This window comes from Pogoniulus pusillus, chromosome 44 (genome assembly GCF_015220805.1).
Source record: "Pogoniulus pusillus isolate bPogPus1 chromosome 44, bPogPus1.pri, whole genome shotgun sequence".
Taxonomy (NCBI): Eukaryota; Metazoa; Chordata; class Aves; order Piciformes; family Lybiidae; genus Pogoniulus; species Pogoniulus pusillus.
In genome coordinates this window covers 701,167-721,801 of record NC_087307.1, presented here as the reverse complement: position 1 = coordinate 721,801, position 20,635 = coordinate 701,167, and the positions used below count along the sequence as shown (strand labels likewise).

General features: G+C 64.1%; 1 protein-coding gene across 1 annotated transcript in view; it reads left to right on the top strand.

Moving 5' to 3' along the window:
• The window catches only part of LOC135192824 (deleted in malignant brain tumors 1 protein-like), a 501,013-nt gene that overhangs the window by 74,496 nt on the left and 405,882 nt on the right, over nucleotides 1–20,635 (top strand). Inside the window, 7 exon segments of the mRNA XM_064176200.1 lie at nucleotides 1,956–2,476; nucleotides 8,784–8,916; nucleotides 10,726–10,752; nucleotides 12,079–12,408; nucleotides 12,941–13,270; nucleotides 15,962–16,291; nucleotides 17,994–18,337. Coding sequence (XP_064032270.1) covers nucleotides 1,956–2,476; nucleotides 8,784–8,916; nucleotides 10,726–10,752; nucleotides 12,079–12,408; nucleotides 12,941–13,270; nucleotides 15,962–16,291; nucleotides 17,994–18,337 — 2,015 coding nt within the window.

Here is a 20,635-nt window from a genome sequence, read left to right as displayed (position 1 = left end):
CAAGCCCTGCAGGGCAAATTCCCCTCTGCAGGGCAGCAGCTCCGGCCTGGGGCTGCAGGGTGCGAGTTCTGCAGTGGACAGGCTGGGAGCAGAGCCCTGCAGCTGCCTGCTGCTGCTGCCTGCTGCTGCCCCTGTCCCCTGCCCCTGCTGCTCGCTGCTCCTGCCCCCTGCTACTGCTTGCTTCTGCCCCCTGCCTGCTCCTGCCCCCTGCTACTGCTTGCTTCTGCCCCCTGCCTGCTCCTGCCCCCTGCTACTGCTTGCTTCTGCCTCCTGCCTGCTCCTGCCCCCTGCTGCTGGTTGCTTCTGCCCCCTGCCCCTGCTGGTCCCAGTGTGGCCAGGTTTGGTCCCAGTCTCCTTCCCACCCACCCTGATGCCCCCCAGGAGCACTTCCAGCACCTCCTGCCCTGCTGGCAGCATTCCCATCCCAGCCCCAGGCCCATCTCAGCCTGTCTCAGTGCATCCCAGCCACAGAGCCAGAGCCAAGCAGGCTGGCAGAGAGCTCCAGGCTCCTCCAGCCCAACCTCTGCCCCAGCCCTGCCCGACCAACCAGACCCTGGCACCAAGGGCCCCAGCCAGGCTTGGCTCCAACCCCTCCAGCCATGGCCACTCCACCACCTCCCTGGGCAGCCCATGCCAGTGCCAATCACTCTCTCTGCCAACAGCTTCCTCCTAACCTCCAGCCTGAGCCTGCCCTGGCACAGCTCCAGGCTGTGTCCCCTGCTTCTGGCCCTGCCTGCCTGGCAGCAGAGCCCAACCCCAGCTGGGCACAGCCTCCCTGCAGGCAGCTGCAGGCAGCAATCAGCTCTGCCCTCAGCCTGCTCTGGGCCAGGCTGCACCCCCCCAGCTCCCTCAGCCTCTCCTCACAGGGCTGTGCCCCAGGCCCCTCCCCAGCCTTGCTGCCCTGCTCTGGGCACCTGCCAGCACCTCAGCATCTCTCTGGGACTGAGGAGCCCAGAACTGGGCACAGCACTGCAGGGGTGGCCTGAGCAGTGCTGAGCACAGGGGCACAAGAACCTCCCTGCTCCTGCTGCCCACACTGCTCCTGAGCCAGCCCAGGATGCCATTGGCTCTGCTGCCCACCTGGGCACTGCTGCCTCCTCTGCAGCTGCTCTCTGCCAGCACCCCCAGGGCCCTCTCTGCCTGCCTGCTCTCAGCCACTCTGGCCCCAGCCTGGAGCTGCTTGGGGTTGCTGTGGCCAAAGTGCAGACCCTGCCCTTGGCCTGGTTCAGTCTCCTGCCCTTGGCCTCTGCCCACCCATGCAGCCTGCCTAGAGCCTTCTGCAGGGCTCTGCTGCCCCCCAGCAGCTCCACACTGCTCCTAGCTTGGTGCCAGCTGCAAGCTCCCTGCTGCTGGACTCAGTGCCCTGCTGCAGAGCACCAATGAAGAGACTGCACAGGCCTGAGCCCAGCACTGCCCCTGGGGCACAGCTCTGGTGCCAGCTGTTGCCCTCCCCCGGACCTGCTTCAGCTCCATCCCAGTCCCCACCCCAGACCCTTCCCCTCTCTGCTCTCCCCCTGGCACCACCTCCAGGCTGCCCCAGCAGGTTCCAGCCCCCCCCCGGCCCCCGCAGGAGCTCTCTCGCCTCCACCAGCCGCAAGCTGCTCTCCCCTCCCCAACCCCCCCAGTCCCCTCCAGGCTCTCACCTCCCCCCCAACCCCCTCATCCCCCCAGGCTCTCCCCCCCCAGCCCACCCAGTGCCCCCTCAGGCTCTCCCCTCCCCCCCCAGCACTCACAGGCAGCTCAGCCCAGCCCAGCCCAGCCCAGGCTCAGCCTCTCTGCTCCAGCGCCGCACCCGGACCCTCCCCGCGCCCCTCGGCCCCGACAGGAGCCTCATATCTGCTGCCCTCCCCCCGGGCCGCGTCCATCCCCCCCGGGCCGGTTCCGCTCCCCCCGCGCCGCGTCCATCCCCCCCGGGCCGGTTCCGCTCTCCCCGGGCCGTGTCCGGTACCCCCCAGGCCGCTCCGCTCCCCCCGGGCCGTGTCCGGTACCCCCCAGGCCGCTCCGCTCCCCCCGGGCCGTGTCCGGTACCCCCCAGGCCGCTCCGCTCCCCCCGGGCCGTGTCCGGTACCCCCCAGGCCGCTCCGCTCCCCCCCGGGCCGTGTCCGGTACCCCCCAGGCCGCTCCGCTCCCCCCGGGCCGTGTCCGGTACCCCCCAGGCCGCTCCGCTCCCCCCGGGCCGTGTCCGGTACCCCCCAGGCCGCTCCGCTCCCCCCGGGCCGTGTCCGGTACCCCCCAGGCCGCTCCGCTCCCCCCGGGCCGTGTCCGGTACCCCCCAGGCCGCTCCGCTCCCCCCGGGCCGTGTCCGGTACCCCCCAGGCCGCTCCGCTCCCCCCGGGCCGTGTCCGGTACCCCCCAGGCCGCTCCGCTCCCCCCGGGCCGGTTCCGCTGCCGCTGCTCAAACTCCTCCCCCTGGAGCCACTTCCGGGCGCGCGCTCTGCGCCGTGACGTCACCGACGGGAGGAGGGAGGAAGCGGAAGTGAGGGAGGGGATGCCACTTCCGGGATCAGGAGGAAGCGGAAGCGAGAGCGGCTCAGACACTTCCGGGACAAGGAGGAAGCGGAAGCGAGAGGCGACGCTGCCCGGAGGGGGGGAGGGGACGGGAATGGGGCAGGGAGGAAGAGAGGAAAGGGAAAGGTCCTGAGGGGAGGGGCCTGGGGGGGGGGAGGGAGAGGAACCGCCCGGGGGGGCTGGGGGGGAGAGGGAGGGAGGGAGAGAGGGAGGAAGAGAGATGGAAGGAAGGAGGAAGAGAGAGAGAGGGATGGAAAGGGAAGGAGGGAGAGAGAGGGAGGGAAGGAGAGAGAGGGAGAGGGAGAGAGGGAAGGAAGGACAGAGAGAGGGAGGGAGGGAAGGGGAGAGAGAGGGAAGGAGATGAAGGGAAGGAGATAAAGGGAGGGAAGGAGAGAGGGAGGGAGGGACAGAGGGAGGGAGGGGAGGAGAGGGAAGGAATGATGGAGAGAGGGAGGGAGGGAGGGAGCGGGAGAGAGGGAGGGAGGGGGGAGAGAGGGAGGGAGGGAGAGGGAGGGCAGGGCAGGTCGTATGTTGGGAGGGGTCTTGAGTGTGGGAGAGATCCTGGGGGGGTTAGAGGCAGGGGGGAAGGGGCCCGGGGTTGGAAGTGGTGGGGCAGGGCGGGGGGAGGACACGGTGGGGAAGGGGCCGGGGTGGAAGGGGCCCAGGGGGGGAACAGGCCTGAAGGGGAAGGGGCAGAGGGGGAAGGGGCGGGGAAGGAAGGGGCCCGGGGGGGGAGGGGCAGCTCTTTAGGGAAGAGGAGGGGTGGGGGAGGAGCTGCCCCAGGGGGGATGCCGAGGGGGGTAGGTGGGAGGAGTCTTTGGGGGTCGTGGGGGGTCAGTGGGAGGAGCCTTGGGGAGGTCACGCTGGGGGGGGAGGCTCAGTGGGGGAGGAGGTTATGCTGGGGGTGGTTGTGTGGGAGGGGTCCTGGGGGGGGCTCTGTGAGTGTGGGGAAGGGTCGTGGGGGGGTCAGGTTGGGGGGATGCTGGGGGGGGGATGGGTCACGTGTGGGGCGGGAGGGGTCGTGGGAGGGGCTTGGGCGGGGCTTGGCCTCAGCTCCTCACTGAGCTTTGCCTCCTTTCTGCCTCTCTGCAGCTCCTTTTGTGTTTGCCTTTCCCTCAGCCTTTGTCACTGTGTAGGGTCCAGAGGGGTCTATAGGGGTCCGTAGGGGTCCATAGGGATCTATAGGGGTCTATAGGGGTCTGTAGGGGTCTATAGGGATCTGTTGTGTCCATAGAGGTCCATAGGGGTCTATAGGGGTCCATAGGGGTCTATAGGGGTCCATAAGGGTCTATAGTGTCCATAGAGTCTATAGGGTCCTTTGGGGTCCATAGGGGTCCACAAGGGTCTATAGGGGTCCATAGGGGTCTATAGTGTCCATAGAGTCTGTAGGGTCCTTTGGGGTCCAAAGGGTCCATAGGGGTCCATAGTGTCCATAGGGCCTATAGGGGTCCATACGGGTCTATAGTGTCCATAGGGGTCCATAGGGGTCTATAGTGTCCATAGAGTCTATAGGGTCCTTTGGGGTCCACAGGATCTATAGGGGTCCATAGTGTCCATAGGGGTCCATGGGGGTCTGTAGTGTCCATAGAGTCTATAGGGTCCTTTGGGGTCCAAAGGATCTATAGGGGTCCATAGTGTCCATAGGGGTCCATAGGGGTCTATAGTGTCCATAGAGTCTATAGGGTCCTTTGGGGTCCAAAGGATCTATAGGGGTCCATAGTGTCCATAGGGGTCCATAAGGGTCTATAGTGTCCATAGAGTCTATAGGGTCCTTTGGGGTCCAAAGGATCTATAGGGGTCCATAGTGTCCATAGGGGTCCATGGGGGTCCATAGTGTCCATAGGGGTCCATGGGGGTCTGTAGTGTCCATAGAGGTCCATAGGGGTCCATCATGTCCAAAGGAGTCCACAGGGTTCATAGGGTCCATAGGGGTCCGTAGTGTCCATAGAGATCCGTAGGGTCCAGAGGGGTCCATAGGGGTCTATAGTGTCCATAGGGGTCCACAGGGTTCATAGTGTCCATAGGGGTCTGTAGTGTCCAGAGGGGTCTATAGTGTCCATAGAGGTCCAGAGGGGTCCATCATGTCCATAGGAGTCCTTAGGGTTCATAGGGGTCCATAGGAGTTTATAGTATCTATAGGCGTCCACAGAGTCTGTAGGGTCCTTTGGGTTCCAAAGGGTCCATAGAGGTCTATAGGGTTCATAGAGTCCAGAGGGGTCTGTTGTGTCCATAGGGGTCCATAGGGGTCTATAGTGTCCATAGAGGTCTAGAGGGGTCTTTAGGGTCCATAGGGGTCCATAGAGGTCTATAGGGTTCATAGGGTCCATAGGGGTCTGTTGTGTCCATAGGGGTCCATAGGGGTCCATAGGGGTCTATAGTGTCCATAGAGGTCCAGAGGGGTCTATAGGGGTCCATAGGGGTCTATAGGGTCCATAGGGGTCCATAGAGGTCTATAGGATTCATAGGGTCCATAGGGGTCTATAGTGTCCAGAGGGGTCCAGAGGGGTCTATAGGGTCCATAGGGGTCCATAGGGTTAATGACTGAGGCCACACTCCCCCCACGGTGGGCAGGTACTTGTTGCCACAGCCTCTGGTTGATGTGGTAGGGGGAGGCTGGGAGATGGACAAGGCAGGACGAGGGCCCATAGGGTCTATAGGGTCCATAGTGGTCCAGAGAGTCTATAGGGGTCCATAGGATCTATAGGGGTTCATAGGGGTCCATAGGGGTCCATAGGGTCCATAGGAGTCTGTAGGGGTCTATGGGGTCCATAGGGGTCTATAGGGATCCATAGGGGTCCACAGTGATCCATAGGGGTCTATATGGGGTCAGTAGGGGTCCACAAGGGTCTATAGTATCCATAGGGTCTATAGGGGTCCATAGGGGTCCATCGGGTCTATAGGGGTCCATCAGGTCTATAGGGGTCCATAGGGGTCTATAGGGATCCATAGGGGTCTGTAGGAGTCTATAGGGATCCATCAGGTCTATAGGGGTCCATAGGAGTCCATAGGGGTCTATAGGGTCCATAGAGGTCTATAGGGATCCATAGGGGTCCATAGAGTCCATAGGGGTCCATAGAGTCTATAGGGGTCCATAGGGGTCCATCAGGTCTATAGGGGTCTATAGGAGTCTATAGGGGTCTATAGGGTCCATAGGGGTCTATAGGGTCCATAGGAGTCTATAGGGATCCATAGGGGTCTATAGGGATCCATAGGGGTCCATAGAGTCTATAGGGGTCCATAGGGGTCCATCAGGTCTATAGGGATCTATAGGGGTCCATCAGGTCTATAGGGGTCCATAGGGTCTATAGGGGTCCATAGGAGTCTATAGGGGTCCATAGGGTTCATAGGTGTCTGTAGGGGTCCATAGGGGTCCATAGGGATTCATAGGGTCTATAGGAGTCTATAGGGATCCACAGGGTTCATAGGGGTCCATAGGGGTCTATAGGGGTCCATAGCAGTCCACAGAGTCTACAGGGGTCCATAGGGTCTATAGGGGTCCATAGGGGTGTATAGGGGTCCATAGGGTCTATAGGTGTCTATAGAGGTCTATATGGGGTCAACAGGGGTCCATAGTGTCCATAGGGTCCATAGAGGTCCTTAGGGTGGCAGCAGTTGCCCCTCGTTGCTGTGGCAGGGGGAGGCTGGGGTGGGAGTTTCTCTGCTGCCTCCACCAGGGCCTTGCCTCCCCTGCCCCTTTGCCCTGGCCCCAGGCTGGCAGGGGCTGGCCACAGAGAGCCTCGACCCTCAGGAGCTGCTGATGCCTGATCCTGGCTCTCCACCGGGGCCTGGCACCACCTCTGCCTCGTCTGCTGCTTGCCTGAGCCTCCTGAGCCTCTGAGCTTCATCCTTCAACCTCCCAACTCCATCCTCCAGCTCTGCTGCTTCCCTGAGCCTCTGAGCTTCATCCTTCAACCTCCCAACTCCATCCTCCAGCTCTGCTGCTTCCCTGAACTTCCTGAGCCTCTGAGCTTCATCCTTCAACCTTCCCACTCCATCCTCCAGCTCTGCTGCTTTCCTGAGCCTCCTGAGCCTCTGAACCTCATCCTTCAACCTCCCAACTCCATCCTCCAGCTCTGCTGCTCTTCTGAGCAGGAAAATCCACCTGCTCCCAGCCTGTGCAGCTCCTGGTGCAGGGGAGAGCCTGAGGCACACTGCAGCCTCTGCTCTGCTTCTCAGCCTGTGCACTGCATCCTCTGCTCCCAGCTCCACCCTGGTCCTCAGGCCAGGCTCTGTCTCCTCCCGTTGCTGCCATCCATAGTCCAGATCCAGCACTCCTGGAAGTCCTCAGGCCAGGCCTTGTCTCCCATTGCTGCCACCCCTGGGCCAGAACCAACCTTCCAAGAGCCAGAGAATGGTTGAGGTTGGGAAAGGAGCTCAAAGCTCAGCCAGTGCCAACCTCACCCTGTGCCAACCTCACCCTGTGCCAGTTTGCTGCAGGCAGCAATGAACCACAGAATCAGGGACTCACAGAGCCAAGCAGGCTGGCAGAGACCTCCAAGCTCTCCGATGCAACCTCTGCCCCAGCCCTGCCCAACCAACCAGACCCTGGCACCAAGTGCCCCAGCCAGGCTTGGCTTCAACACCTCCAGCCATGGGCACTGCACCACCTCCCTGGGCAGCCCATGCCAGTGCCAATCACTCTCTCTGCCAACAGCTTCCTCCTAACCTCCAGCCTGAGCCTGCCCTGGCACAGCTCCAGGCTGTGTCCCCTGCTTCTGGCCCTGCCTGCCTGGCAGCAGAGCCCAACCCCAGCTGGGCACAGCCTCCCTGCAGGCAGCTGCAGGCAGCAATCAGCTCTGCCCTCAGCCTGCTCTGGGCCAGGCTGCACCCCCCCCAGCTCCCTCAGCCTCTCCTCACAGGGCTGTGCCCCAGGCCCCTCCCCAGAGAACCTCCTGGTCTGAATCCCTCTCCCAAGGTGCCAGGGCCAGAGCCAGTAGGAGAGAGCTCTGCCAGGGTCTGCTGCAGGGCAGGAGCTCTGCAGAGGGACTTGGCCAGGCAGGAGCCTTGGGACGAGGTCAGTGGGATGAGGTTCACCAAGGCCAAGTGCTGAGGGCTGCACTTGGGCCACAGCAACCCCATGAAGCCTCCAGGCTTGGGGCAGAGGGGCAGGAAAGTGCCCAGCAGGACCTGGGGGCGCTGGGAAGATGGCAGAGGTGCCCAGGTGGGCAGGAAGGGCAGCAGCAGCCTGGCCTGGCTCAGCAATGCTCTGGGCAGCAGCAGCAGGGCAGGGATTGTGCCCCTGGGCTGGGCACTGCTGAGTGCTGGGGTCAGTTTGGGGCCCTCACTCCAAGGCCATGGAGGTGCTGGAGCAGGGCCAGAGGAGGGCAGCAGAGCTGGGGCAGGGTCTGGAGAAGAGGAGGGGGCAGGAGCTGGGGGGGTGCAGTGTGGGGGAGGCTGAGGGGAGGCCTCATTGCTCTCTGCAGCTCCCTGGGAGGAGGCTGGAGCCAGAGGGGGCTCAGTTTCTGCTCCCTCCTAAGGTGTCAGGAGCAGAGGGAATGGCCTCGAGTTGCTCCAGAGGAGGTTTGGATTAGATCTGAGCAGAAACTTCCTGCCTGGAAGGGTCCTCAGTGCCTGGAGCAGGCTGCCCAGGGAGGTGTCTGAGTGCCCCTCCCTGCCCCAGTGCCACAGAGCTGTGGTGCTGAGTGCCAGGGCTGAGCCCCAGCCTGGGCAGGGTCAGAGACTGCTTGGAGTGGAGGAGCAGAGAATGGTTTAGGGCTGGGAAGGGAGCTCAGAGCTCAGCCAGTGCCAGCCCCAGCCCTGTGCCATGGGCAGGGACAGCTCCTGCTGGGAGAGGTCACTCAGGGACTCACCCAGCCTGGTCCTGAGCACCTCCAGGGGGGTTGTGGAGCACAGAATCCTCCCTGGGCAAAGCTGTGCCAGGCTCTCACCTCCTCTCACCCTGTGCCAGGGTCTCACCACCCTCTCAGCCTGTGCCAGTCTCTCACCTCCCTCTCACCCTGTGCCAGTCTCTCACCACCCTCAGCCTGTGCCAGGCTCTCACCACCCTCAGCCTGTGCCAGGGTGCCCCCTGGGCTGGCTGCAGCTGCCCTCAGGAGCTTTCCTTGCTCAGCCAATTCCCAGAGCAGTTTCCCTGCCTGCTGCTGGGGCTCAGCTCTTGCCAGGAGCTTTGCCCTCCCTCCTGGCTGAGCTCCTGCCCCTCAGCGCCTTTGGGTGCCCTCCAACCCTTGGCACCCCGTGCTGTGCCCTGGGGGGCAGGGGGCAGGGGGGGGAGGGTTTTTGGGGTGGAGCTGTGACCTGGGAGGCTTCTCAAATAGCCAATCCCTTGGGAGCTGCTGCCTGCTGCCTGCTGCTGCCTGCTGCTGCCTGCTGCTGCCTGCTGCCTGCCCTGCTCTCTGCCCAGGACCTTTGCTGCCAGCATGAGATTGGTCCTGCTGGGCTGTCTCTGGGGTAAGTCAGGCTGGGCTCGGTGCCCATGAGGCACTTTTGGCACCTCCTTGGCACTGATTCTCCTCTGCCAGCGCTGCTCCAGCTCCTGGGCGATGGAGCCATGGCAGGGACTGGGCTGGAGGCTGCTGGAGAGAGGCCATGAGGAGAGGCTGGGGGCAGCACTGTGAGGAGGGGCTGGGGGCAGCACAGGAGGGGCTGGGAGCAGCAGCAGGAGGGGCTGGGAGCAGCAGAGTGAGGAGGGGCTGGGAGCAGCAGCAGGAGGGGCTGGGGGCAGCAGAGTGAGGAGGGGCTGGGAGCAGCAGCAGGAGGGGCTGGGAGCAGCAGCAGGAGGGGCTGGGGGCAGCTCCTGTGCTGAGCCTCCTGAGCTGTGCTGCAGCTTCCACCCACTGCTGCTTGGCCTCTCCCGGGAGCAGTGAGCAGAGCCTGACCCCCCCCGACCTCCAGACCTGTGCCCCCTGGCACCACAGCTGCCTCCTGACCCTCCTGGCACCACAGCTGCTTCCTGGCCCCCCTTGGCACCACAGCTGCTTCCTGGCCCCCCCTGGCACCACAGCTGCCTCCTGACCCTCCTTGCACCACAGCTGCCTCCTGGCCCCCTGGCACCACAGCTGCCTCCTGGACCCCCTGGCACCACAGCTGCCTCCTGGCCCCCCTTGCACCACAGCTGCCTCCTGGCCCCCTGGCACCACAGCTGCCTCCTGGCCCCCTGGCACCACAGCTGCCTCCTGGCCCCCTTTGGCACCACAGCTGCCTCCTGGCCCCCTGGCACCACAGCTGCCTCCTGGCCCCCTTTGGCACCACAGCTGCACCACAGCTCCGCCCTGACCTTCCCTCAGATCCTCCTCAGACCTTCCTCACATCTTCCTTCAGATCTTCTTTTGATCACCCTCAGATCTCCCTCATCTGCTGTCCCCCCTCCCTCTCCCCTTTCCTCTCCCCCTCCCTCTCCCCCTCCCTCTCCCCCTCCCTCTCCCCCTCCCTCTCCCCCTCCCTCTCCCCCTCCTTCTCCCCCTCCCTCTCCTCCTTAGATCTTCCTCTTCTCTCTCTCCGTTTTCTCCCTCTTAGATCTTCCTTCTCTCCTTCTCCCCCTACCCTTCTTCTCCCTCTCCCTCTCCTCCTTAGAACTTACTCAGATCTTCCTCATCTGCTGTCACTTGTCTCTCTCTCTCCTTTCCCTCTCCCTCTCCCTCTTAGATCTTCCTCCCCTCCCTCTCCCCTTCCCCCTCCTTCTCCTCCTTAATCTTCCTCCTCTCCATCTCCTTCTCCGTCTCCCTCTCCCACTCTTTCTCCCTCCCTCTCTCCCTCCCTCTCCTCCTTAGATATTCCTCTTCTCCCTCTCTCTCTCCCTCCCTCCCTCTCCTCCTTAGATCTTACTCAGCTCCTCCTCATCTGCTCTCTCCCCTCCCAATCTCCTCCCCTGTCCCTCTCCCCTCCCTGGAACCTCCCAGGTGCCTGCATCCCCCCAGGCAGTCTCCCCTCAGCTGCCCAATGCAGCCTCAGGTTTGTTTGCTGAGGGACAGCTCTGGTGGAGGTTTCGTCTGCTCTCTGCAGCCACAAGGTCCATGGGCACACAGGGCAGAGCCTGTGGGCACACAGGGGGTGGAGTCCATGGGCACACGGGGCAGAGCCTGTGGGCACACAGGGGGCAGTGCCCATGAGCACACAGGGGGCAGAGTCCATGGGCACACAGTGGGCAGAGTCCATGGGCACACAGGGGGCAGTGCCCATGGGCATGCAGGCCTGGGGGGTGGGCAGCAGCCACTGTGCTCATCAGGCTGAGCCTGACCTGTTCTGTTCCTTCTCTTGCAGCCTCCCTCGTGGCAGTGCTGCTGGCAGGTGAGTGTTTGCACAGGCAGAGCTGGCACAGGTGTAGCTGGCGCAGGTGCAGCAGGCACAGGCAGAGCTGGTGCAGGTGTAGCTGGCGCAGGTGCAGCAGGCACAGGCAGAGCTGGCACAGGTGTAGCTGGCGCAGGTGCAGCAGGCACAGGCAGAGCTGGCACAGGTGTAGCTGGTGCAGGTGCAGCAGGCACAGGCAGAGCTGGTGCAGGTGGAGCTGGCGCAGGTGCAGCTGGCACAGGTTCAGCTGGTGCAGGCAGAGCTGGCGCAGGCAGAGCTGGCACAGGTGTAGCTGGCACAGGTGCAGCTGGTGCAGGCAGTGCTGGTGCAGGTGTAGTTGGCACAGGTGCAGCAGGCACAGGTGCAGCTGGTGCAGGCAGTGCTGGCACAGGTGGAGCTGGCACAGGCAGAGCTGGCGCAGGTGGAGCTGGCACAGGCGCAGCAGGCACAGGTGGAGCTGGCACAGGCAGAGCTGGCGCAGGTGGAGCTGGCACAGGCAGAGCTGGTGCAGGTGCAGCAGGCACAGGCAGAGCTGGCACAGGTGGAGCTGGCACAGGCAGAGCTGGCACATGTGCAGCAGGCACAGGCAGAGCTGGCGCAGGCAGAGCTGGCGCAGGTGGAGCTGGCACAGACAGAGATGGCACAGGTGCAGCAGGCACAGGCAGAGCTGGTGCAGGTGGAGCTGGCACAGGCAGAGATGGCACAGGTGCAGCAGGCACAGGCAGAGCTGGTGCAGGCAGAGCTGGCACAGGTGCAGCAGGCACAGGCAGAGCTGGCGCAGGCAGAGCTGGCGCAGGTGGAGCTGGCACAGGCAGAGATGGCACAGGTGCAGCAGGCACAGACAGAGCTGGCGCAGGTGCAGCAGGCACAGGCAGAGCTGGCACAGGCAGAGCTGGCACAGGTGGAGCTGGCACAGGCAGAGCTGGCACAGGTGCAGCAGGCACAGGCAGAGCAGACACAGGCAGAGCTGGCACAGGTGCAGCAGGCACAGGCAGAGCTGGCACAGGCAGAGTTGGCAGAGGCAGAGCTGGCGCAGCTGGAGCTGGCACAGGCAGAGCTGGCACAGGCGCAGCTGGCACAGGCAGAGCTGGCACAGGCAGAGCTGGCGCAGGTGGAGCTGGTGCAGGCAGAGCTGGCGCAGGTGGAGCTGGCACAGGTGTAGCTGGCACAGGTGTAGCTGGCGCAGGCAGAGCTGGCACAGGCAGAGCTGGCGCAGGTGGAGCTGGCACAGGCAGAGCTGATCTCGGAGGGCTCCAGGCAGGAGGTGCTGGAGGCTCTCAGCTGCCTGGCCCCGGCCTGGGCTTCACCCTGGGCCTCTCTCTGCAGCGGACGAGGACGGAGCTCCCCTGCAGGTGCGCCTGGCGGGCGGCGCCGGAGCCTGCGCTGGCAGGGTGGAGGTGCTGCACGAGGGCACCTGGGGCACCGTCTGCCACCAGCACTGGGACCTGCGGGAGGCCAGGGTGGTCTGCAGGCAGCTGGGCTGTGGCCCTGCCCTGGCAGCCCCGCGGGAGGCCAAGCACGGCGAAGGGAAGGGCAGGATCTGGCTGAGCGACCTCCGCTGCAAGGGCACCGAAGCCTCCCTGGGTGAGTGCCAGGCCCGGCCCTGGGGGGACAACCTCTGCAACCACGCCGAGGATGCCAGCGTGGAGTGCTCAGGTGAGTGCCAGGAGGCTGCTGCCTGAGCCTTGGGCTCCTGCCTGGGCTAAGCCAGAGTGCAGCTGCTGCCTGCTCCAGGACCTGCTTCAGCCTGCGGAGGGCACAGGGATGGGCTCAGGGCTCCAGGCCTGCCAGACCTTGTCTGGAGCCTGCACTTTGGACCAGGCCTTAGAGACCTTGGCTCAAGGCTCCACCTTGGACAAGGCTCCAGACTTTGAAGCCCTTGGCTCAAGTCTCCATCATGGTGAAGCCATTAGCACCCTGGAGCCGTTCCCACAGCTGTTCCCTGCTCCACTCCTCCTGCAGAGCTGGGGCAGGGCCCAGCCGAGGCCAAGGCTGTTCCCTCCCTCCCCTGTGGCCTCCAAGCTGCTGTTCTGCCTTCAGCTTCCCTCCAGCCAGAAACCAGGGAGGGAGCCTTTGAGAGCCGTTTGGGCTGAGCAGAGGCAGCTTTGGCTCACCCCTGGGGGCTCTCCAGCTGCTCAGGGGCACCTGAGGCTTGCCCCCAGGACCTCTTCATCTGCTCTCTTGGCAGGAGCAGAGAGCCCTGAGCCAGGACCCATCCGGCTGGTGGGAGGCCCAAACCGCTGCGCCGGGCGGGTGGAGGTGCTCCACGAGGAGCAGTGGGGCACAGTCTGCCACGATGAGTGGGACCTCAGCGATGCCCAAGTGGTGTGCAGGCAGCTGGGCTGTGGGGATGCTCTGCTGGCCCCCAGAGCCGCCAAGTTTGGCCCAGGCTTTGATGCCATCTGGTTGGACGATGTCAACTGCACCGGGACCGAAGCTGCCCTCTGGGACTGCCAGGCCAGGCCCTGGGGGCACCACAACTGCTACCACGGGGAAGATGCCAGTGCTGTGTGCTCAGGTAAGGCTCCTGCCCTCCTGCTCAGCAGCCTTGTCCTGGGCTGTCCTCACAGGCAGCCTGGACAGGAGCAAAGGGCTCAGGGGGCACAGAACCACTTGGAGTGAGGAAGACCTTTTGGGGCTCAGGGGGCACAGAACCACTTGGGGTGGAGAAGACCTTTGGGGCTCAGGGGGCACAGAACCGCCTGGGGTGGGAAAGACCTTTGGGGGCTCAGGGGGCACAGAACCACTTGGAGTGTGGAAGACCTTTGGGGCTCAGGGGGCACAGAACCACTTGGGGTGGAGAAGACCTTTGGGGGCTCAGGGGGCACTGAACCACTTGGGGTGGGGAAGACCTTTTAGATGGAGAGTTGAGGCTCTGCAGCCCTCTGAGCATCTTTGTGGCCCTTTGAGGGCACAACTCTTGGGGGGTTGCTCTCCTCAGACCCCACCTGCAGCTCTCTGTGCAGCTCTGCAGCCCCCAGCACAAGCAGGACATGGAAGTGTTGGAGCCAGCCCAGAGGAGGCCACCAAGATGCTGAGAGGGCTGCAGCAGCTCTGCTCTGAGCACAGGCTGAGAGAGTCTGGGCTGTGCAGCCTGGAGAGGAGAAGGCTTGGAGTGGCCTTGCAGGGTCTGAAGGGGGCTCCAGGAGGGCTGGGGAGGGACAATGGACAAGGTCTGGGGATGAGAGGAGGAGGAGGAATGGGTTTGGAGTGGCAGAAGAGAGAGTGAAAGTGGATGTGAGGAGGAAGGGAGGGTGGTGAGAGACTGGCACAGGGTGAGGGTAGTGAGAGCCTGGCACAGGTTGCCCAGGGAGGTTGTGGATCTCTGATCCCATTGGGTGATTCTGTGCTCCACAACCCCCCTGGAGGTGCTCAGGACCAGGCTGGGTGAGTCCCTGAGTGACCTCTCCCAGCAGGAGCTGTCCCTGCCCATGGCACAGGGCTGGGGCTGGCACTGGCTGAGCTCTGAGCTCCCTTCCCAGCCCTAAACCATTCTCTGCTCCTCCACTCCAAGCAGTCTCTGACCCTGCCCAGGCTGGGGCTCAGCCCTGGCACTCAGCACCACAGCTCTGTGGCACTGGGGCAGGGAGGGGCACTCAGACACCTCCCTGGGCAGCCTGCTCCAGGCACTGAGGACCCTTCCAGGCAGGAAGTTTCTGCTCAGATCTAATCCAAACCTCCTCTGGAGCAACTCGAGGCCATTCCCTCTGCTCCTGACACCTTAGGAGGGAGCAGAAACTGAGCCCCCTCTGGCTCCAGCCTCCTCCCAGGGAGCTGCAGAGAGCAATGAGGCCTCCCCTCAGCCTCCCCCACACTGCACCCCCCCAGCTCCTGCCCCCTCCTCTTCTCCAGACCCTGCCCCAGCTCTGCTGCCCTCCTCTGGCCCTGCTCCAGCGCCTCCATGGCCTTGGAGTGAGGGCCCCAAACTGACCCCAGCACTCAGCAGTGCCCAGCCCAGGGGCACAATCCCTGCCCTGCTGCTGCTGCCCAGAGCATTGCTGAGCCAGGCCAGGCTGCTGCTGCCCTTCCTGCCCACCTGGGCACCTCTGCCATCTTCCCAGCGCCCCCAGGTCCTGCTGGGCACTTTTCTGCCCCTCTGCCCCAAGCCTGGAGGCTTCATGGGGTTGCTGTGGCCCAAGTGCAGCCCTCAGCACTTGGCCTTGGTGAACCTCATCCCACTGACCTCGTCCCAAGGCTCCTGCCTGGCCAAGTCCCTCTGCAGAGCTCCTGCCCTGCAGCAGACCCTGGCAGAGCTCTCTCCTGCTGGCTCTGGCCCTGGCACCTTGGGAGAGGGATTCAGACCAGGAGGTTCTCTGGGGAGGGGCCTGGGGCACAGCCCTGTGAGGAGAGGCTGAGGGAGCTGGGGGGGTGCAGCCTGGCCCAGAGCAGGCTGAGGGCAGAGCTGATTGCTGCCTGCAGCTGCCTGCAGGGAGGCTGTGCCCAGCTGGGGTTGGGCTCTGCTGCCAGGCAGCCAGGGCCAGAAGCAGGGGACACAGCCTGGAGCTGTGCCAGGGCAGGCTCAGGCTGGAGGTTAGGAGGAAGCTGTTGGCAGAGAGAGTGATTGGCACTGGCATGGGCTGCCCAGGGAGGTGGTGCAGTGCCCACGGCTGGAGGGGTTGGAGCCAAGCCTGGCTGGGGCCCTTGGTGCCAAGGTCTGGTTGGTTGGGCAGGGCTGGGGCAGAGGTTGGCATCGGGGAGCTTGGAGGTCTCTGCCAGCCTGCTTGGCTTTGTGAGTCCCTGATTCTGTGGTTCATTGCTGCCTGCAGCTGCCTGCAGGGAGGCTCTGGCCAGCTGGGGTTGGGCTCTGCTGCCAGGCAGCCAGGGCCAGAACAAGAGGGCACAGCCTCAAGCTGTGTGGGCAGGACCAGGCTGGAGGTTAGGAGGAAGTTCCTCCCCCCAAGAGTGGCACTGGAATGGGCTGCCCAGGGGGGTGGTGCAGTGCCCATGGCTGGAAGCTTTTGAAGGAGCCTGGGTGAGGCCCCTGGTGCCAGGCTGAGGCCCCTGGTGCCAGGCTGAGCTGGGCAGGAGGTGCTGGGGCAGAGTTGGACTCGGTGACCTCGAAGGTCTTTTCCCCCTGCCTCATCCTGTGCCTCTGTGCTGCTGCAGATGGGGGAGAGGCTGCTGGGGTGGGCAGGGCCTGGGCACTGGGCTGACAGTGGGGACTCCACGCAGGGCACAGCCTCCAGCTGCCCTCTCTGTCTGTCTCCAGAGTCAGGCATCGCAGTCTCCTCCTCCGTCCGCCTGGTGGACGGCCCCAGGCACTGCGCCGGCAGGGTGGAGGTGCTGCACGAGGGCGCCTGGGGCACCGTCTGCGACGATCACTGGGACCTGCGGGAGGCCAGGGTGGTCTGCAGGCAGCTGGGCTGTGGCCCTGCCCTGGCAGCCCCGCGGGAGGCCAGGTACAAGGAGGGCAAGGGCAGGATCTGGCTGAGCGACCTCAACTGCACAGGGGACGAAGCCTCCCTGGGCGAGTGCCAGGCCCAGCCCTGGGGGGACAACCTCTGCAACCACGCCGAGGATGCCAGCGTGGAGTGCTCAGGTGAGTCCCTTCCAGCTCCACCCTGCGCCCCCTGAGCTCTTGAGTGGGCAGAGGCCACCAAGCACACAGCCCCTGGCCAGGCTGGCAGAGCTGGTGGTCCCCAGCGCCCCAGGGTGGCTCTGCTGCTGGCAACGAGGGAGGGACAAAGCTGAGCCCATCCCTGGGTGCCTGCCCAGGGAGCACAGGAGGACAGAGCTGACCAAGGAGGACAGGAGGACAGAGCTGACCCAGTTGTGCCCTGTTGGGGGTCCCTGGGCTGTGCCCAGCTGGGAGGCACTGGGCTGTGCCCTGTTGGGGGTCCCTGGGCTGTGCCCTGCTGATGGTCCCTGGGCTGTGCTCAGCTCTTCACTGGCTTCAAATGGGGCAACCCCCAGTGGCTGTGCCACAGGAAGGTCACATCCAGGCCCTGCTCCTGCCCTGGTAGGTGACAGAACCACAGCAGGGCAGGGGCTGGAAGGGACCTCCAGAGCTCACCCAGTGCCAGCCTTGCCAGGGCAGCACCACCCAGGGCAGCTCAGACAGGAGCACATCCAGGCAGGGTTTGGCTCTCTGCAGAGAGGGAGACTCCACACCCCCGGGCAGCCTGTGCCAGAGCTCTGCCACCCTCACAGGGAATCAAATTCCTCCTACTGCTCCCATGGAGCTTCCTGGGCCTCAGCTCCCCCCCACTGCCCCTTGGCCTGGCACTGGGCATCACCCAGCAGATCCCAGCTCACAGGACATCAGGGGTTGGAAGGGACCCAAAGAGCTCCTCCAGTCGTCCCCCCCCCCGCCAGAGCAGGACCATCCAAGCCAGCTCAGGGCACACAGGAACACATCAGTCAGGCCTGGAAGGGCTCCAGAGACAACTCCACAACCTCTCTGGGCAGCCTGCATAGAGCAGAGCCTGGCCCCAGCCTCCTGGCACTCTACATCCTGGCACCTCTCACCCCCCCGGGGCAGGAGAGCCTGCAGACAGCCCTGAGCACCACAAAGCCTCCTCCTGCCCTGCTCCTGCAGCCTCTCTGCCTGCCCACCCCCAGCAGCCCAACACTGCCCTCTGCCGTGCCAGAGCCACCTGGCAGCTCCTCTGGGGGTGCTGGAGGGGGGTGCTGAGGGGGTTCTGGAGGGGGGCACTAGAGTGAGGTGCTGGAGGGAGGTACTGGAGGGGGGTGCTGGAGGGGGTGTTGGAGGGGGGTGCTGGAGCGAGGTGCTGGAGGATTTGCTGGAGGGGGTGCTGGAGAGGATGCTGGAGGGAGATACTGGAGGGGGATGCTGGAGGAGGTGCTGGAGGGGGGTGCTGGAGGGGGGGTATTGGAGGGGGCATTGGAGGGGAGTGCTGGATGGGATGCTGGAGGGAGTTGCTGGAATGGGTGCTGGAGGGGGGTGCTGGAGGGGATACTAGAGAGGGGTGCTGGAGGTGTTGGAGCAGAGTGCTGGAGCAGGGTGCTGGAGTGAGGTCCTGGAGGGGGGTGCTGGAGGGGATGGTGGAGAAGTGCTGGAGGGGGTGCTGGAGGGGGTGCTGGAGAGGGATGCTGGAAGGGGTGTTGGAGAGGGATGCCAGAGGGGGTGCTGGAGGGGATGCTGGAGGGGAGTTCTGGAGGGGATGCTGGAGGGGAGTTCTGGAGGGGATGCTGGAGGGGGATGCTGGAGGGGGATGCTGGAGGGGGTACTGGAGGAGGTGCTGGAGGGACACTCCCTTACGCTCCGCTGCCTGGCGCAGAGGCGGAGCTGCCCGAGCAGGGCCCCGTGCGGCTGGCAGCTGGCCCCAACCGCTGCGCAGGGCGGGTGGAGGTCCTGCACCAGCAGCGGTGGGGCAGTGTCTGCGACGACCTCTGGGACATGCAGGACGCCAGAGTGGTCTGCAGGCAGCTGGGCTGTGGGGCGCCGCTGTCGGCGCTGGGCAATGCCCGCTACGGGCGCGGCCCTGACCTCATCTGGTTGGACGATGTCGAGTGCCAGGGCACGGAGCAGAGCCTCACCGAGTGCCAGGCCAGGCCCTGGGGGGAGCACAACTGCTACCACGGGGAGGACGCTGACGTTGTCTGTGCAGGTGGGCAGCTGCCAGCCTGGGGGGCCGGAGTGGCACAGGCAGCTCCTGGCACAGCTGGCACCTGGCAGCCGGGACAGGGTGGGGACAGCCTCATGGAGAACCCCAACAGGAGCGGGTTGGAAGTGAGCTCTGGAGGTCAGCCCAGCCTTGATGGGAAGTGGACTTGGAGAGGACAGGAGGAGATTCACAGGGCACAGAGGGGGACTCACTGGGAGGGAGGGAGGGAAGGAGGGAAGGAAGAAAAGAAGGGAGGAAGGGAGGAAGGGAGGAAGGGAGGGAGGGAGGGAAGGAAGGAAGGAAGGAAGGAAGGAAGGAAGGAAGGAAGGAAGGAAGGAAGGAAGGAAGGAAGGAAGGAAGGAAGGAAGGAAGGAAGGAAGGAAGGAAGGAAGGAAGGAGGGAGGGAAGGGAAGGGAGGAAGGAAGGAAGGAAGGAGGGAAGGGAAGGGAGGAAGGGAGAGAAGGAAGGAAGGAAGGAAGGAAGGAAGGAAGGAAGGAAGGAAGGAAGGAAGGAAGGAAGGAAGGAAGGAAGGAAGGAAGGAAGGAAGGAAGGAAGGAAGGGAGGGAGGGAGGAGGGAAGGGAAGGGAGGAAGGGAGAGAAGGGAGGGAGGGAGGGAGGGAAGGAAGGAAGGAAGGAAAGGAAGGAAGGAAGGAAGGAAGGAAGGAAGGAAGGAAGGAAGGAAGGAAGGAAGGAAGGAAGGAAGGAAGGAAGGAAGGAAGGAATTGAAGAAAAAGAAGGAGGAAGGAAGTAAGGATGGAAGGAAGGAAGGGAATGAGGACGGGAGGAAGAAGGAAGGGAAGGCGGAAGGAAGGGAGGAAGGAGCAGCCTCTGTCGGGCCAGCAGCATGTGGGTGAGGTGCCCGAGCCCAGGGCAGGCTCAGTGCCAGCAGATGTCTGAGCACTCTGACGGTGCTGGGAGCTAACTTCCTCATTTCTCCTGCTCCTCTTCCTCGGCAGAGGAGCTTGGGCAGGTCCTGCCTGGGCGAAGGAGGATCCGTGGTGGGGGGTCTGTGCCGGTTTCATTCCGGAGGAGCAGAGCTGAAGGGGGTTGGGGCTCGTTTGGGTCCTAGGCAGGGGTCATGCTGCCAGGTCCTTGTGCTGCAGCCCCCTGGGGCGAGCAGGGCATCAGAGCCTGCACCTCACGGAGCCCTCTCCTGGCTCCTGCAGGGAGCCACAGCTCAGCAGTTGTGCTCTCGACAGCCTCCAGCTGAGGGCTGTGGCACAAGCAGCAGAGCTCCTGCGGGAGCAGAGGCCTCACTCTGGTGCCAGAGGCTCCTGGGAGCAGCTTTTCCTCAACCTCCTTCCCTTTGCCTGCAGTTCCTGAGGCCCCGGAGGAGCCAGCAGCAGCCTGAGTGCCAGCCTGGTGCCCTCGGTGCCACCCCCTCGCCCCTGGCAGAGCAGCCAGAGAGGCTCAGCGGAGACAGAGGAGGGTTGGGATGGTGCAGAGCCATCAGAGCCCAGGATGGGGCATCGAGGGGTACCTCCTGCAGGAGCTGCACCCCTGGGAGGGCTGCCCTGATAGGACTCCCAAAGCCACACAGGACTCCCCCCCTGCCCGAGGAGCAAACAGCTCAAAGTGCCAATAAAATGCCCCTCAAAGCCAAGGCCTCACCTGTGGACTTGTAGGGCAGCTGCAGGACCTGGCAGCAGTGCCCAGGCTGAGCTGGGCACATGGGCATGGCTCAGGCAGAGGAGACTGGGGGGAGACCTGCAGAGGAGACTGGGGGGAGACCTGCAGAGGAGACTGGGGGGAGACCTGCAGAGGAGAATGGGGGGAGACCTGCTGGTGGCCCTTTGGTACTGCAAGGAACCTGCAGGCAGGATGAGAAGGGACTCATGCAGGCTCCTTTAAACCCCTCCAGCCATGGGCACTGCACCACCTCCCTGGGCAGCCCATTCCAGTGCCAATCACTCTCTGTGCCAACAGCTTCCTCCTAACCTCCAGCCTGAGCCTGCCCTGGCACAGCTCCAGGCTGTGTCCCCTGCTTCTGGCCCTGGCTGCTTGGCAGCAGAGCCCAACCCCAGCTGGGCACAGCCTCCCTGCAGGCAGCTGCAGGCAGCAATCAGCTCTGCCCTGAGCTCTCACACCCCCACACTGAGCCATCCCAACCTAGCACCCAACCCTGTCCAATCAACCATCAACTAGGTTGGAAGAGAGCTCCAAGCTCATCCATCCTAACTTCCTCTGTGCTGTATGCTCTCTGCTCTGTGCTCTGTGCTGTGTGCTCTCTGCTCTGTGCTCTGTGCTGTGTGCTCTGTAATCTCTGCTCTGTGCTATATGCTCTCTGCTCTGTGCTCTGTGCTGTGTGCTCTGCT